We start from the raw sequence: 18,467 nt of genomic DNA on the forward strand, positions 1-18,467 counted from the left end.
GCACTCTGAGATATAATTCTTAAAATAAGGTCAAATATCTGGACAATTTAGTGCAATGCAATAAGATAATTTTATAAAAGAAAGGTTCTTAGTTAATCTTGAGATTAAGGAAATTTACTTGCAATATCCCACATTATGATAACACTGGGGCAGCCTCAAGAAGAGATGAGTAATGTATTAGCAATTACTGGAGATGACAAGGATACTGCTAGTACTTACCAGCTACATGAAGCAATTTCGTGGAACACTGAAGGACAAGAACGAATGGCTGACGCATGATCATACAATTCTTGAAGATAAAAATCTTGGTGTAATTGCTAGCTGATTTCAAAATTTCAAGTTAGGTAGTACAGACTACAGAGTACAAAAGTTGTATGGCCTTCCAATAAATACAAGTAAAAACCCCAAATCCTCAAATCAAGCATGACGTTTCCAGAATCATGAGTTTGCCTCCAAGAACAGGTCACGCAAGGGATTCTCAATTTCTCATTCCTCCAACTATGTTGTGAAGTATATTTGTCACAGATCTGTACTTCTCACCATAGTACAACAGCTATAATCTTGGGAAACTACACAGAATGTGAAGCCCGTTCTGCAGACCGCATAACTGGAAGAGGATGGGCCTCTGTATTGAATACATACTTATCTAGGGGAAGGGTATTGTTTTCATCAAACAGCAAATACAAATACTTCAATGTTTCTCCAAGGAAGAAAGTTTCCATTTTATCTCTTGTAGAAGGAGGTAGGCTTGTGACATCATCCAATGATGTGTAACCACCAGAATCAACTTTTGTGTACTTCTCAAAAGCCTGAAAGATCTGCCAACCCCACTCCCTATACCTGTTCGTGGAAAATGAAGAAAAATATTAGCAAACAGTGACTGATGCAAACTGAAAAGTAGGCAGTCACCAAAATCTTACTTGGGATCCTCTGTGATTCTATACAAAACAAATAGTGATTCCACAGTCTCTGGGCGTAGAAGATTGTGACGGTCAAGTGGTTTTATTATGATATCATTGATATACTTGGAGCTTTTATTCCCACCATCAGGCCCCCCTTCTGTATCACCCTGTAGAAACCCAATATCATAAGTTATTCATACGCAAAATCAAAATATTGAAACAACATTAAATATAAGGTAATTGACCAAAGTCAGGAGTATATTAGGATGCATAGTGACTCAGCAAACCGTTTACCTCAATGTGGAAATAAGCTATTTCAGGAGCAAGGCCGGTAGAGGTCACAAAGTACATCTCAACACATGTTTTGGCAAGATCTTCAGCAAGCTGGAGATTTTCTTTATCTTCATCAGTTAACAAGTTACTTTCAAGAGCTTTTCTCTTTGTGATACCTTTAGTTGCACCAAGAGCAAGGGTACCAGGAAGAAAACACACCTGCAATATGAAGACATTCAGTGCTACCACAACATTAGAAGGTCGCAAAATCTTGGCCAGATAAAGAAGAGACTATAAGAATCTGAGTGCAAGAAAACAGATGCTAAGCGACAGCTGCATACCAGGTGATCCATTTTAGGACTAAACCCACCATTTTGTCCAGATGGAAGTTCCCCAACAAATACCAACCCATTTGGAACAGTTTTCCGAACAAGAAGATGCTTGACCCCTCTCATTGCTTCAGTATACATTTCAAATAGATACTTCAAACTACTGTCACGATATTCCTCTTGCTGAACCCACACTTTTAGCAGATACTCATAATAACTGTCCCCTCGAGATCCTAATCGAATATTCTCACCACTAAATTGACCAGAGGAGGGGCTGCATATAAAGTGAAAAATGAGAATATATAGATTTCCTTTAAAACTTGATGTGTTTGAAGACAATCCAATGTAATGGCATTATGATGAATTATTTGAAAAACATACAAGGGTAGAACAGGCATACTTGATGTAAATAGGCACCAGACCCTCCACCTTTGGGAGTGTATGCATATGCTCTAACACCTTCATTGCTTCCCTGTCATACTTAGGATCCCCTGATACTTTGCTGAGGTAACTGAACTCTAGTTGCAACGTTGAAGCCTCTGAAGTGCTGCTTAAGCCATCAGGGGCTGCATGTGCAGTGTGGTCACGAAGTATAACATCACTTAAAGGTATAGCTGTTGGGCTTGATGTAAAAGCCAATAATAACCTGTCGGCTAAATCCTTTGAAACTTCCAAAAGTCGCTCTGGATTAGCCTTTTTATATGTTACTGGTACTCCGGAGTCACCTGCCCCTGGATGATGACCACCACTCAAATGGTATGCACTAAGAAGCCCTCCCAAGACACGGATGGTAGTCTCGAATAAGTTAACCTGCCCTTTCTCACTGATTCTTTGCATTAGGTTGTCTTCAATCCATTTTGATGCTTCAGAAACAACATCATCAGCACCCATTATTATCGCAGTGTCCAGAGAATCCACAATAGTAGCTCCTAGACCACCTAACCCATCTGTGCCTCTGTGGCTCAGAGGCATAAGCTCATCATAACCCATTGCATACTTTTGGTAACCGGACCATGCATGTTCAAATGCTTCTTTAACTTTCTTCTGCCTGGATGTCCACTCAGATGGAGACTGCTGAAGCAGAGAATTATTTTTGTAGATTTCATTTGGAGGGAGGCGTGGGGGCAGCCTTGGTGGTTTTCTCCAGAATCTGCGTATATTGGGAGCTCTCCTGACGTTTTTATTCTGTACTTCTTTGCCATGTAGCTCACTGGATACAATACCCTCTGAGCCTTTGTGCAGAAATAAGTACAATAAGCCAGAAACCATCAACAGACTCAAGAATTTACCAACAGTGAACTTTCCACAACGGTATTTGCTGCTGTTAGTAGCCAAGGACTGTAGAACTATCTACATAGGAGAAAAAAAGGGCTTCGGCCTTAGGGAATAATAAGAACTAATGAGATCACAACAGCCTTGAATAAAGTTTCATAGTGTAAGAAACAAAAAATAACTGATATAAACAGATCTCGCTCCTCATCAAACAGGATAAACAAATATAGTCAAATTACTATAGTTCTTTCGCAGACATGAAAAATAGTATTCCAGTCCACAGATAAGTTTAAGACAAACAGCACTCAAACATATCATCCAAAGGATAATGGTCATTCTAATTAGTACTCCCTCCATTCCAAATTATAAGACGTTTTTCCTTTTCTAGATACATTGGTATTGCTCTGCACTAAGATATACATTATGTCTAGATACATAGTAAAAGTAATGTATCTATAGAAAAACCAAAATGTCTTTATAATTTGGAATGGAGGGAGTACTTCATTAATGAGTGTGTGAGCATGATCCTTCGGACTAATTAGAATGACCGTGATTAGGCGCGAGAGCTGCAGCAATCATATGAGACCAAACTAGCCACTGACGAAATAAACCACTCCAGGCCAAAGCTACCATTTGATCCAGTGAATGAGCTCAAGCAGATCGAAACAACATAGAGTAGCAGCGCCACAAAACAATTAACCATAGCAAATTCAACAGTGACTAGACCCGCAGATCCGAGGCCAGGGATCCCTCATTCCAACTGAAACCAGACACAGCCCAACCGAATTACCGAAAATCGACCAAATCACTCCACTCTATGAATCGACTCACGGCCGTAAACTCCAGTTCTCCACGGAGATCAAGCTACACACCAAACTAGAGCTAACTCTAGCCTTATTAGGAAAAGTCAGCATATATATATTTTTTTGTAAACAATGAGGGCTTGGGTCGGGAAGGGAGGCGCCGCACCTTGAGTCGAGACCGGTGGCGGAACTTGGCGTTGTTGTAGGCGCCGCCAGCGCCCACATCGCGCATCGAGTAGGGGAGGGGCCCCGAGGTGCCGCTCATCCGCGCGGGAGCGGGGTGAGGAAGGGGCCTTCTAGAGGCTTCTGGAAGGAGGCGGGGTTCGCCTGCGCTGCGTCGCGCGCGAGATCCGGGTGGGGAGTGGGACGGGAGCTGGACGCCGTGCGGACGGGAGAAGACCGCGACCGACGGAGAAGCCCGTTGCGGATCCGGTTGGATGTCCGGCTCCCTGTTTCGTTTGCTTACCGTCGTAATTTACTTTGGGCGTTTGATTTGTGTCGTTATTAGGAGAGAAAAATATCAGATTTTCTAGATAAGTTCAAGCGAACATATTTTGTTTGTATCGTTTGATTTCTTGTTTCTCTTGAGCCTGATCGAGTTTAGATCATGTTTGATAGAATGTGCATATAGATAGAATTATCTTGTATCTATAATATAGTAACGGTAGAGTTTGGAGTCGATAATGATAGAGCTTAGAGCCACCTGCGTGCACGATCACTGGGCACGGTTTCCTAGGTTCTAGCACATGACGACCCTCGCTAAGCTTGTACATGCCATGACCGTGGAGAAAAGAAGATCGCGCTATCTACAAAGAAGCGAAATTGCATTGTCTACTTCACCTCATCTTCCCCAGATCCGACGAGAAGAGGCTAGGCTCACTCATAGCGACCACATGGGAGGGGCACCACTACCACCATCATAGTAGGCATAAGGTATGTGCCTGATCAGGAGCCATGCTGGCGGCACTGCTCGTTCTAGGAAGCAGCGGTGGTAGAGCGCGCGTGTGGTGGTAGGCGCAAGGTGGACCACGTGTGGATGGGCATGTGTGGGTGGGTTCGTCGTTTTCATGGCGTGCATGCGGCAATAACGACAGGGCTGTAGTCGCGATAGCTGTGGCATGCCAAGGGCCAGGGTTGCACGATGGTGGCGACAACAGAGAAGAATACTCGGTGCGACGGCACCATGTACGCGCCCCGCTGACTCAGTGTGGCAGCAAAGAAGAAAGTGGTGGGCTGAGAGACATGACTCAAAGATAGAGATGTCAAAGGGGAATTCTCCGTCGGGGAAAGTGCTTCCCTATCCCTGTCTCCATGGTGAAGAAACTTCCCTCATCCCCGTCCGCGCCAAATGTCACGAAGGAGATTTTCTCCCCATCCCCGCCTCCGTGCGGGGAATAATCCCCGTGGGGTTTCCTGTATCCGCTTTAGTTTTTATCAATTTATGTGATGTTAACTATTCACATATTCACGAATTATTATTAATGGTATACAAACAAATTCTTTCTACAAAGATTCGCATTTGAGACTAAGAAAGTGAAGGATTAGGATTTCAACTTTGCTTATATATCATAATTATTAGACCTTGTAAGTATATGAGTCTTAAGAGTCGGGTCCCCGCAGGGGGCGGGAATGGGGGTATGCATACTATCCCCGACCCCGTGAATCCTGACGAGGACAACTTTAGCTCTGTTTAATTTTCTATAGGAGAAAAAATTATATCATTCCTAGTCTTTAATGGATGAATTCTCCGTGAGGAATCAGAGAACGGGAGGCCGTTTACATCTCTACCCATCTTAGGCTCGTGTACTGAAGCCAGCTAGGCCGCTAAATATGGATTTTGTTTCTTCGGGCGCAGGAGAGGGAAGGATTTGCATGCACACAGCCAGGGTCACAGGTGGACCCAAGAACCGTGTAGTAGAAAAGGCGAATTATTCTATTGAATTGACATTTTTTAAAACTTTAACTAAATACTTCCTCTATACTGGTATTAGAAGTCGCTTAGGACATGATTACACATACCAAGGAGTACCAAAGAGTGATTAATTAGGAGATAGTTTTCCTTCTTTGCCCTTATTAAATATGGCTTTGGGTGCCTCCTATACAACAGATGTTCGTAGCCCTAGTTGGTAAGTGCTCTACGGCCCAAGACTTGAGGTCGAGTGTTTGAACTCGTTGGCCGTAATTTTTTTTGAGATTCAGGCAATTTGCATGGCTGCACGCTTGCGGGAGGTCTCCATCTCCATCTCCATTTCCGTGGCGACCTCCTCCGAGTCCGGCGTGGTCTCCATCTCCATCTTGGACTCCAGCGAGGCATCCATGGTGCGGCGCGTGGCGTGCGGCGCGTGAGCAGCGGTGTGCGCGTGTGGCGTGCGGCTTCTGGCGAGCGGCAAATAGGAGCAGCGGTGTGCGGCTTCCGACGAGCAGCCAGCAGGAGCGTGAGGTATGCAAGGGGAAACCAATATAATACTCTACGACCCAAGGCTTGAGGTCGAGTGTTTGAACTCGTTGGCCGTAATTTTTTTTTGAGATTCAGGCAATTTGCATGGCTGCACGCTCGCGAGAGGTCTCCATCTCCATTTCCATGGCGACCTCCTCCGAGTCCGGCGTGGTCTCCATCTCCATCTTGGACTCCGGCGAGGCATCCATGGTGCGGCGCGTGAGCAGCGGTGTGCGCGTGCGGCGTGCGGCTTTTGGCGAGCGGCAAGTAGGAGCAGCGGTGTGCGGCTTCTGGCGAGCAGCCAGCAGGAGCATGAGGCATGCAAGGAGAAACCAATATAATACTCTACGGCCCAAGGCTTGAGGTCGAGTGTTTGAACTCGTTGGCCGTATTTTTTTTGAGATTCAGGCAATTTGTATAGCTGCACGCTCGCGGGAGGTCTCCATCTCCATCTCCATTTCCGTGGCGACCTCCTCCGAGTCCGGCGTGGTCTCCATCTCCATCTTGGACTCCGGCGAGGCATCCATGGTGCGGCGCGTGAGCAGCGGTGTGCGCGTGCGGCGTGCGGCTTCTGGCGAACGGCGAGCAGGAGCGGCGTGTGCGCGTGTGGCGTGCGGCTTTTAGCGAGCGGCAAGTAGAAGCAGCGGTGTGCGGCTTCCGGCGAGCAGGCAGCAGGAGCGTGAGGCATGCAAGGAGAAACCAATATAATAGTCTGTGGTCTGTCGCAAGAGACTGAAGAGCGAGTTCGCAAGAGACTGAACGGCGCGGCCTAGTAACGCGTGGCCGGGAAACCGATACGACGCCGCGCTATTAACGCGCGGCACGGGAGCCTAAGCGCAGGGGCAGCAACGTCCAATTTAGCTAAAACACGCCAGAACGTCTTCTTTTGATTCAAACTGTGCGGAGGTCGGAACGACATCTATTTTTCTAGTATGGAGGGAGTATGTATAGAAATATACTAATAATTATGGTGATGCATAATAATAATTGTTATATTAATAATTGTATATATTTTATAAAAATAGTATGTTAGGAGATACAAATGTAATATTTATGTAGCTTAATTAAAATTTTAAAATATTTGACTACGAGTATTCAAAAAACCAGATATGATTTTTTTGTGCCGGAACCGGAAGGTACAGTTGAGCACATCGATTGATAGCGGACCCAAATGGCGTTGGCCGTTGCGGGTCACATTCACAATCTTTGTGAGTTGCGACGGCGGCCGGCGGCGACCCCTCCAACTCCCACCTTGGTATCGCCGCTGCTGCGCCGTTATCACCGTCGCAGCCATGAGACCTCTCCTTACCCGCCTCTTCACCTCCACTCACATTGCCATGGCCTCCTCTTCCTTCTCTTCCTCTCCGTCTCGGCGGTTGGCCCATCTCACACGCCATCTCGCCTCCTCTTCTTCCAGCGAGCTCTCCTCAGTGGGCGCCCCTGCCGCGGCCGCCGCAGATGCCGTCCCCGCGAAAACCCCACGCTCGGCCCCCTCCAAGGTCCACGCCGCGGTGCTGGTCTGCCTCTTCGAGGACCCTAGCAGCGGGCCACGGGTCCTGCTTACAAAGCGCGCTTCCTCCCTCTCCTCCCACTCCGGTAGACACCATGATTCTGGCTAAAGCTTTTTCCCCTGTTGGATTTTTTTCTCTGGCCGATTCCTTCTGCTTCAATCAATTTCTTGACAATTGTAAGGGGAGGTGTCGTTACCCGGAGGGAAGGTGGAGGATGGGGACGCAGATCCGAAGGCCACAGCTCTACGGGAGGCGAAGGAGGAGATTGGACTGGACCCGGCCCTTGTTAATGTTGTCACAGTTCTTGAGCCTTTCTTATCAAAGGTAAGCTATAATTGTTGCTCCGGTACTAGCAGGAAATTTATGAAAGAGCTGTATGATTTTACTGACCATTTCTTGTGTAGAGTCGTATAAATATGGTATAGTGTAACAATGTATCAAATGAAACTATTTTTGATATATATAAGAGGATCGATCTCGACTCATTGCAGTGTAAAACCTCCTCAAGTATACATGCTTGCAGTTGCAGCATAGCAGAACAACAATTGTGATCAGGATATCTCTCTTGCTTGTTATATCATTTTGCAAATGAAAACATCAAAATTTGATGCCAAACTTTGATTGGAGGATTGAAAATTCTGATAGTAAACAATCAAATTTGCAAATGTTATCTGCAATTTCAATTAAAATCTTAAAATAAAATTCAAACTTAAATTCTAAAATTGTATGTCTTAATGTGGAAGATGTTTATGTGGTGGAATATTATTTCATTTTTCTTTATATATATCACATAACTTTTTGTGCTCTTTAACTAGATGCCATGTCACCAATTATATTAGGGCAGTCCCAATGGAATATTTATGATAGTTTCTATCCCTATTAAATGTCCTGCTAGCTAAGCAAAAATTTGATGTGGCAATCTAATTAATGAAGAAAGAGAGGGAAATCTGAAGAAATCGTTTCTTTAGAGAGAAACCAAGTCTACTCGTGAACCGAGGTACGAAGAAACCACTATTTTCACATTGCGAAGAAACAGGTGGTTTCTACGCCTACGTGCTGCTGCATTGTCGACCAGGCCACGGTTCTTGCCGCGCTCACCGCCATCGCCCACGCAGCGGTCACTGTGCCGCCGTCCGTCGTTGCCCAGGCCGCGCGTGTCCGTACAAGCCGCGCTCCGCAGTGTGGGAGATGAGAGCACGAGCTCATGCTGGTGACAGGGCCAAGCTCACCGACGATCTGGGAGCCGAGCTTTGCTGTGGCCGGTGGCCCAGCCCCTTGCCTAGTTGACGTCCAGCGGCCTCCCCTGCTGCTCCTCACCAGCTCTGCTTGTCTTGAGGAAGAAGAGAAGATGTGCTACTCCTTATCGTCAGGTGTCAGGACGAAGATGAAGTCCTCACCTGCTCTTCTCATGCTTATTGAGGAAGAAGAGAAGATGTGCTACACGGCTACTACTCACCGTTAGCAGATGGATTTGGGAGAGAGAAACAAGGAAAAAAAGGGCAATATTTATTAGAACCTGTGCATTGTATGAGATAGTTTCTATAGATGACGTAACTGCTATGGAAATCGTGTATAGTTTCTATCACTGGGACTGCCCTTAAGCCAATGGCCAGAATATTAAATGTACAAGTATTGAGGCCTAAGAGGTCGATCTGAATATTTAGGGATGCAAGTGGTATAAGCTTATTGGTTTAGTTTGATAAGAATTAGAGCTTAGCAAATGGTTTTGGCCTAGCCATTGAAACCATGCCTACGGTAAGAAGCAGGGGAAGCAAGTGAGCATAAGTGAAGGCATAATAGGCCAAACATTTTTTCAAGAACTATTTATATCAAGGATAAATTCCCCAGTGACAAAGAAACTCTAGGTAGCGTTTGGTTGGGAGACAAGGTAGAGTGAGATGGTCCTAAGACAGTCCTATCTGATATTTGGTTGAATGGGACAGGACTGTCCATGTTTTCTGCCTGACATGTGGGATTGGGGGCGGAGCTCGCCCGCGCAGCATGGACGACGGCGGAGCTCGCCCACCTACGCCCGCGCTCGAGCGAACTAATGCTTGTCCCTGGTGGGATGACTCTGTCCCTGAAAAAAAAAGAGAGAACAGGAGTCACACAATCTAGGAATCATATTCCCTGGTGGGACATCTTCGACTCTGCATGTCTCAGAATCAAACACCATCTCGAAGTGGGATATCCCACCTAGGATGTCCCCGTCCCTCGAACCAAACACTACCTAAGGTAGGGGACCAAGTAATGCAACCTCAGAAATTAAAGGATTACATGTGCAATTTTCTCAAAAAAAGGAGAAAAATACAACGTTGGGGAAGCTCAGAAGGAGGAAGGTATTCTGAACTTATGACTGCACAAAATACTATGAACAAGAAATAAAACCAATTCCACTTTATAAGGATGTAAATATCAGTATTAACCTACTATCAGGAAGAGGTGTACTACTGTTATGTAAAATCATTCAATCAAAATTAAGGAATTCTCAATGGTCATAACTGGTGAATATGTTGTCAAAGGTTTGTCTGCTGTCAAAGGGGGGTTGTTTCACCCTATTAATCATATCTTTTTTTTTTCTTTGCACAATCCACCCCTCCCTTTTGCGTGTTGATGTCTCTAAGAGGGGATGCTCAATGATCATTCAAATTCATGGGTTTACAAAGTCACCCAAGATCCATATGAAATACAAAACTGACCAAATGAAATCTTCCTCACCCTAGTCAAGCATAGGAAGTTTAGCTTTTACCTATGTCTGTATTACTGTTGCTAGCTGGAGGAAGCTTTCAGATTTTGCATCAGTCTTCCCTTTCAAAGCTTTACTCGTACCTTGGCTCCATCCTTTTGGAATTGGTGACAAGGAAAAAGCTTTTAATCAAATATTAAAAAAATGTCATGCAGGGATTGCTCCACTGAGTATATCAGTTTGACATGCATCTCTACTTTCTTATATAGTTATATCTATGATGTGGCACGTGCTTTTCTAATCTTTCAATGGAAATGCAAGCTGTCCAGTACTTATGCTGCACCTTTTCTTTTGCAGAACGGCCTCAACGTTGTTCCTGTAATTGGCATGATCTCAGATAAAGCCCTATTCAAGCCTGTCTTAAATAAAGCTGAAGTGGAGGACATCTTTGATGCACCTCTGGAGATGTTTCTAAAGGTAGTTGTTTCTCTACCATATGTTGTAGTGTAACAATGTTGTTGATGTTCCTTTCCTTTTTGCTTGTTAGTTTCCTTATAAGGTACGCATAAGAAAATTGCATCGCATAGTTTTCACTTGTATGGCATCAACAGGACGACCACCGGAGAACAAAACAAATGAGTTGGATGGGCATAGATATCCCTGTCCAGTTTTTCGACTACGAGGCAGATGGCAAAAGGTTTGTGATTTGGGGCTTAACTGCACACATCGTGACGCGTGCGGCGGCAGTCATTTTTGGGAGGAAACCATCATTTGACGAACTTCCCAGACCCAAATATGCAAGTGCACCTGTTGCTGGCACTAACGAGTCAAAACCCTGATGCAGCATAATCTGGATGTAAGGGGCTGTTTTGGTTCGGATCTTGGTGCGTGAACCTTGTTTGGTTGTAGAATTATGTTTCCCACTAAGTGATAGCTGGGGAAGGTACCTAGATTTGCTTGGTATATTTATCTACAGAATATAGATAGATGTAAAATGTATTTTGAGTATAGCACAGCAAATAATATTGAAACATTTGCCTGTCTCATTTTGAGGTTCAGGCCTGGCGCTGCATTGTAAGAGGAAATGTACAGTAAACTCCAGAAAATATACTTATGCCACACTGTAGAAATTGAAGCTTGTGATGGCTATCATGGTAGAAGAGTACCTGCTACCAATGTCCTTATCCTTAGATTTAATGTTATTATATTCAGATACTCTTAGTCAATAGTTTTGACTGGCACATTTGTAGCCGCCCATTCTGTTGAACCTGCTAAATCAGTCAATATAGGCGATCACGCAGTTTGTTGACGCGGAGGGTCCTCGCTGAAAGCGACATGGAAACAGCTCCCTCCACTCACTCGTGATTGATTCCGGTTGTTATTAAATCAAATAAAGGTTAAATTAATAAATGATAAATAATAGGAGCAATAGCACACTCAACAAGGCAAGTCACCCACTACCATATATAAAGTAATACAAAACAATGAGACCACCCTGTCAAATTAGATACAAACATTCAAGAATTGAGAAGGATCGCCTACAAATCAAGCAAGCAAAGGAATAGGGGAAAGGAAGACAAGGCAGCCCGTCATGTGCTGCTGCGGCGACGGCGACGAGTGCCGGCCGCTGGGCTGGCTGCTGGGGCTGCCGTTCGCGCTGCTCGCCGTCCTCGTCTCCATCGTCGGCGCCATCATCTGGATCATCGGGTGGGGTAACCTTTCCTAACTTTACTTCGGTTTTTGCCTCGGCTTCCATGCGAATTCTCAGCGGCGACAACATGCCTTTGCCTGTGATCCGTGCAGGCTGCCCATCTCGTGCATCTGCCCGTGCTGCCTCTGCGTGACGGTGGTGCTGGAGGCGGCGGTGGAGCTCATCAAGGCGCCGCTGCACGTCATGACCTGGTTCACCTCCAAGATACCCTGCTAGACAAAGTACTCGGAGTACCACGTCTAGGCTTCATTGTTTGCTACTAGCTCCATGTACGACGGGTCCATGTTAGGCGAGGATGATTCATGTGAGATAAATTGACTTCTGAATGTTTCTGTCGATCAGTATTCCTCTGCTTCTTGTGTTGTTTCCTCTTCTTCTTGTATTGTTTCCTCATGGCTTGATGATTTGAAGTTGAGAAGTTAGTCTGATCACTAATGCGACTGCTTATCGCAGACGTGAACAATCAATTTGTTGGAGGTGACTGGTAACTGAATTAATTATAGTTAATTCTATGCTTACCTTTTTTTTTTCCTTCGTTTCCGCTCTTGTCAGTTTCGATTGTAACTTTCCATGGTGATGAGCACACGGGGTTCGTCAATTGCTGACATGAGGGACATATAGCTTCGTATCGTAGCAATTCAGAGGCAGGAACAACGCTAGGATTCTACGAAGGCAGGAACCCGGCAGTAGCTAACTGCTAGTACTAGTAGCTACATACGAAATGGGTCAATGCATGAACAGGTTACACGAGGTTTCGGTGCAGAGCTGAATCTCAAGCGCGTCTAGAACGACAGAGCAGAGGAGGACTGCAATTATCCATCACCCTGCTTAGGCGCAGTTTTGGAGCAAAGTAGGAAAACAAGAGAGCTAGTTTAGGGGTTTGAACATCCAATATTCTAAGCCTTGTGATTTTTAGTGGCATACGTTATATATGAGGGTATGTTTGAAACAAAAACGGAAATGCAAAAATCTTCAAGCACAAAGAGACCCGAACTATCAAGTCCTGTATAAGATCAAAGATGAGGCAACCCTTTGGGTCACGGCAGGAGCTAAACATTTATCTAGACTCTTGTAGTAGTGTTCTTGATTTCATTTTTTTTCCTTCTACGAGGCGGCTTTGCCTTATGGTTTATAGAGTCTAGGGTGCCTTTCTAGGCTTTCTTCTCATAAATATAATGGGTAGCTCTCATTCTGGTTCCGTTTAAAAAAAGAATGCAAAATCTCAAAGCTTGTTTGGAACAAAATAATGCAAATTAGAGGAATGGAAACAAATACAGGAATAAAGTATAGCGAAAGTAAAAAATAGGATTCCAAAACACAACAATGCATCCGTTGAGCTCTTTGGATTGTAGGAACACAGTGGAATCATCAAATGTTCCTAAGCAACAGATCAGTTACAACCATTGCTGCATTTTAGCGTAAGTATGTGCCTTGTGTGTAGGGATGAAAACGGTACGGATATTTTCCGACCGTATTCGAGACCGAATTCGTTTAGAGAGATTTAGATCTGTCCGTATCCGAGTCCGAATGTTTAACATCCGATACCGTATCCGTATCCGAATACTTAAATCGTATATTTATGATGTCGACATCCAATCATATCTTATCCGACATGATTGACATTATCCGTATCCGAATCCGAATTTGATCAGAAATATAAAAATAAATATAATATCGGTGATATCCGTTCGTATCCGATCCGTTTTCATCCCTACTTGTGTGTATTGTACTTATTATAAATTTGGTTTGCTTATTCTAGCTCTCCATACTCTTGACTCTTGAGTGACACACTAACCCCTGTTTCAGGGGTTTGTTTGAAACAACTGGTTATCACCGAGCATGCTTTACACTCCAAACCTTTTCATTTCTACCTCCATTGGGACTTTTGTTGTCATTGATCACCAAAAACACTTCTATTACACTGCCTAGTTTCCTCTTCATGTATGGCGACAGAAGTTAGGAAGCCTTGCAGAACAATTGCACATCATTTTTTGACTGAACTGGAGGGGCCTGAGCCCCTGCAGGAATTTATTGAAAAAACAACAAGAATCAAAACATAGTTACAGAATTACAGGGTTGTAAGCAGAGGGGCAGGATTAGGAGACAAAGAAAGAAAAGAAAAAATATAAAAACATCTGGAATCAATTACAAATTTTGAATCCATAGATCAAAGGGCACTGAGAGACTTTGCTTGACCCTGAAGGATACAAGGCGTAGCTCCTTGAAGAAAAATTCCTTGCAATCTTGAATTGAGATCTGATTATTATTGAAAATCATCTCATTCCTGGCTTTCCAGATCGTCCAACATAGAAGTATTATAGCAATCATGAAGAATTGGCTGTGGATCTGGTCTTTGATGGCTTGTATGTTTCTGACCGTTCCTTCACCCTGCACTGTATGAATTCCAATGAACCCCCAACATTGCTGTGCAAAGGTGCAGTGCCAAAACAAGTGATCAACAGTTTCTTCTGTTGCCTGTAAGCAAAACTCGCAGTTAAAGGATGCAATATTCATTTGCTTTCTTCTGAGAATGTTACGCGTACTGAGCCTGTCTTTTAACAATAGCCAAGCAAAAACCTTGTGCTTCGGTTGGCAAGCCGATTTCCAAATCCAGGTTAAAGCCGGCTCAGTTTGTTGATGTCCTAGGAGCCTTCTGTAAGCATTTCCAGATTTGAAACTGGTGGATCCTCCTTGATATGTCCAAACATCTTTGATTCTTTCATCCAGATGCAAGACTTCCATTTTCTGCTGTATGCTCACCATCTGTTCATAGGCTACTTGTGATACCGGGAGGTTAAACATTGCTGAGATGTCATTGAAACTGAAAGCTTTGTGTGCCGTAATATTCTTGTTTCTTGCAAAGGAGAACGCCTGTGGAAACTGAATTTGTAAGGGTTGTGATTCCCAAGAGTCCTTCCAAAAGTGATACGTGATTCCACTATTCATTTTGATCGATGCCATTTGCTTGAAATGTGGTAGTAATTTTAGGACATCTCTCCACCAAAAGGAGCCCTTCCTCACAGTATCTGGCAGTTTGTCATTCTTGTAATGCATTTCCCATACCAAGTTTACCCAAGGAATTTCTTTCATATTGTAGAATTTATCTAAATTCTTCATCAACAAAGCCTGGTTCTACAATTCCAAATTGATAATACCAAGCCCTCCCTCACTTTTTGTCCTACAAACCATTTCCCATGCCGCCTTAGGCTTACTTTGTCCATTTATGTCATTGTTTCTCCAGAGGCAATTCTTCTGAAATTTGTCGATCTGTTTTATGACAGTTTTGGGAAGCTCCAGGGTGCACATATAGAATGTTGGAAGGGTTGAGAGCACTGCATTGGTTATTTGGAGCCTGCCTGCCAGGTTTAGCATAGAAGAGACTCCTCCTAGCCTCCTTTCGCATTTGTTTACGAGGGGTAGGAAATCCACAATTTTTGGCTTAGTAGTTCCCACAGGCAGACCAAGGTAGGTGAAGGGCAGGACCCCTTTAGAGCAGCCGAAGGTTCTTGAGAGCATGTCAAGTTTTTTCCCCACTTATATTAATAGGCAGCATCATGGATTTGCTGTAGTTAACTTTTAGCCCTGTGGATTCAGAGAAGTTTTGCAGAATAGTCTTGAGGAAGAATAACTGTCTAGGATCTCCCTCCATGATTATTAACGTGTCATCGGCATACTGAATTATTGGAAAGTCCTTCTCAATTTGTAAGGGAATAGGCAGATTAATTAGACCCATATCTTTGCCCTTGTTAATCAAAGATTGCAGAAAATCGGCTGCCAGGACAAAGAGTAATGGTGATAGTGGGTCTCCTTGCCTCACACCCCTTTTGCATTTGAATCTCTTTCCAGGTACCCCATTCAAGAGCACAGATGAGGTGCCTGTATTAAGGATGCCAGTAATCCAGGAAATCCATCTTTCTCCAAAGCCTAGAGCAGCCATGATAGTTGTTATAGCCTGGTGTTCTATTTTGTCGAAAGCTTTTTCAAAATCCAGTTTTAGGATGACTATCTCTTTTTTGACTTATGGCATAAGTGAATGTATTCAAAGGCCCAGGCGAGGCAGTCTTGTATGGTCCTTGATCTTATGAACCCATACTGGTTCCTGTGAATCAGAGAGGAAATTTTTAATTAAAGCCTGTTAGCCATCAGCTTAGTCAGAACTTTGATGGTGGTGTTGAGCAACGAGATAGGCCTGAAATCATTGATAGATTTGGCATCCTCCACCTTTGGGACTAGGGTGATGTTGGAGGAATTAATGCTTTGCAGGCAACAATTGTTAGAATGGAATTGATCACATAGGTAAAAAACATCTTCCTTGATTGTGTTCCAAGAGGCTTTGAAGAATTCATTATTGAACCCATCAGGACCAGGGGATTTGTTATTGGGGAGACCTTTGATCAGAGCCTCAATTTCATCCCTAGTGAAAGGAGATTCTAAACTGCCCAGATCAGAGCTGGCTTCCAATAGATCTCTTGGGTTTATAGTAAAGCCAGTGAACTCTGTAATTCCCAGCCTTTCCTTGTATTCATGCCAAAGTAGCTGCTCTTTCTCAGAGTGGTCAGCAACCGTAACTCCTTGAGCCGAGGATAGATGACTGATAAGTTTCCTCCTATTTCTTATAGTGGCATTAGCATGAAAAAACTTCGTTCCAACATCACCCAGTTGAACCCATTTAATAGAGCCCCTTTTTTCCAGTAGGTTCTCTGCTTATCTAAAAGCTCCAGCAGGTGTTTCTCTAGGATTTTATGAAAGTTCCACTCAGATAGGCTCAGATCCCTATATTCTGACATTACTTCCAGTAGCAGCAAAGTGGCTCTGACATTAGATATTACTGTTTTCAAACTCTGTAAAGATCTCTGCCACTCTCTTAGATTTTTCCTCAGTTTTTTCAATTTGGCCGATAAGAGTTTAGCTGCATCAAATTGTATCTGGGGGAGTTCCAGCTTTGAGCCAAGATATTTTGGAAGTCTTGGTGTTTAACCCAGTAGTTTTCAAATCTAAAGACTTTATTAGTTGGGATTTTGGTGGAAGGCAGGGGCAGTGGTCAGAGGGCACCATGTCAAGGGCTGACACAGAAGTTGTAGGGAAAGAGATAGCCCATCTATTAGAAGTGAAGACCCAGTCCAATTTCTGTAGGAGGGGGGAAGGCTGCATGTTTGACCAGGTGTATCTTCTGCCTTGAAGCCTAATTTCATTAACACCTAGTTGGCTTAGAGCCTCATTGAACCTAAACATTTCTCCTATGTCACCCCCTGGCTTATTTCTGTCCTCTGGTTTTCTAATCAGGTTGAAGTCCCCAAGTAAAATCCAGTCAGTATCAGGGTTGATCTGAAGATGTTGGAGCCAATCTAGGAAGTCTGCCTTTCCTTCAGGGGTGCATGGAGCATAGACACAAGTGAGGAGCCAAGAGGTATTGTTATGTTTGGAGCAGAATTCCATGGTGAGAGAGAAATTATTGTGATCTGTCATGAGGCCCGAGAAAAGACTTTCCTTCCATGCGATCAGGATCCCTCCAGAAACACCCACCGAGGGTAAAAAGACATGACTAGTAAAGGTAGCATGGCAAATTTTCCTGAGAAAGGTAGCATCAATAACTTCCTTTTTGGTTTCTTGAAGGCAAACAATATCACATAGAGAATCAACAATCTTGTTTCTAACCGAGTCCCATTTCCATGAGGAATTGATTCCTCTAACATTCCAAGACAGAACATTCCAGCTTCTAGTAGGAAAACTATTCATTTAGGGATTTGATAAAGTCTAAAGTGGTGCATAACATCCATCTCTGAGCAAACATAGCAGTTTTAGCAGAGGTTGCATCCTCGGAAAGTACCCTCTTACAACCGCAAAAGACTGATACATAGCTACTGAAAAAAGACTGAAGCAGGCTAAAAAGCTAGGGGCCTAAATGAACTGGTTTAGTGGTCAGCAGGGCCATCTTCTTCTTCCCCACCTTCTTCCCTACTCTCCTTGGTCTCCTTGGAGGGTTTGGGAGCTTTGCTTTTCTTCTTTACCACAATGTCCTTGATCTCCCCCTTTTTGCAAAGTGCCTCGTCCTCCAGAACAGAAGCATCCAGGCTGCAAAACTGAACCCCCAAGTTCTTAATTACTTTATTGGTTAAGGTGGGGGGGTTGCAAGATGAACACTTTTTACTAGTGCAACCATTGTATTTAAAACCTGCACTCCCCAGTCTTACTCTTTCACTTCTGCGTACCTGTGTGTCAATCACTGGTGTGATCCTCTTGGTGCCACTTTTCTTCTTCTTGCACCCTCCTCTTTCGGTTTCCAGAGCTCCCTCATGATCAATCTTTTTCTTTCCAAGTTCTTCTTTTTCTTTCCCTTTTTCTCCTGGAGAAGAGAATGATGGAAAATCAGAACACTGAGAGTGGCTGGTGCGCTTGGTGCCACAATGGTCTGGTATAGAGACAGGAGACATACCAGAGTCATCATCTAGGAAGGTTGAGGCCCCAGACTTCAGAAAAATCTCTTGCCCAGTCAAACTTATCTGTTGATGATAGCAATCTGTTAAAAAAAGGTATCCAGGCATT

The 18,467-nt window shown here is 44.0% G+C and overlaps 3 protein-coding genes across 3 annotated transcripts; 2 read left to right on the plus strand and 1 right to left on the minus strand.

Moving 5' to 3' along the window:
* On the minus strand, positions 258-4,074 carry LOC8055739 (mannosyl-oligosaccharide 1,2-alpha-mannosidase MNS3). Its single transcript, XM_002440737.2, has 6 exons — positions 3,746-4,074; positions 1,905-2,854; positions 1,517-1,778; positions 1,197-1,394; positions 921-1,069; positions 258-840 (listed from the first exon to the last, which is right to left on the minus strand). The coding sequence occupies exons 1-6, from the start codon at positions 3,842-3,844 to the stop codon at positions 570-572; spliced, it is 1,929 nt and encodes a 642-aa protein (XP_002440782.1). The 5' UTR covers positions 3,845-4,074; the 3' UTR covers positions 258-569.
* Positions 7,163-11,375, plus strand: LOC8065933 (nudix hydrolase 15, mitochondrial). Its single transcript, XM_002439398.2, has 4 exons — positions 7,163-7,612; positions 7,709-7,851; positions 10,571-10,690; positions 10,825-11,375. The coding sequence occupies exons 1-4, from the start codon at positions 7,309-7,311 to the stop codon at positions 11,050-11,052; spliced, it is 795 nt and encodes a 264-aa protein (XP_002439443.1). The 5' UTR covers positions 7,163-7,308; the 3' UTR covers positions 11,053-11,375.
* LOC8055740 lies at positions 11,664-12,454 on the plus strand. The gene is made up of 2 exons (XM_002439399.2): positions 11,664-11,920; positions 12,017-12,454. Exons 1-2 carry the CDS (start codon positions 11,805-11,807, stop codon positions 12,138-12,140), a joined length of 240 nt encoding a protein of 79 aa, XP_002439444.1. The 5' UTR covers positions 11,664-11,804; the 3' UTR covers positions 12,141-12,454.

Source organism: Sorghum bicolor, chromosome 9, assembly GCF_000003195.3.
Source record: "Sorghum bicolor cultivar BTx623 chromosome 9, Sorghum_bicolor_NCBIv3, whole genome shotgun sequence".
Taxonomy (NCBI): Eukaryota; Viridiplantae; Streptophyta; class Magnoliopsida; order Poales; family Poaceae; genus Sorghum; species Sorghum bicolor.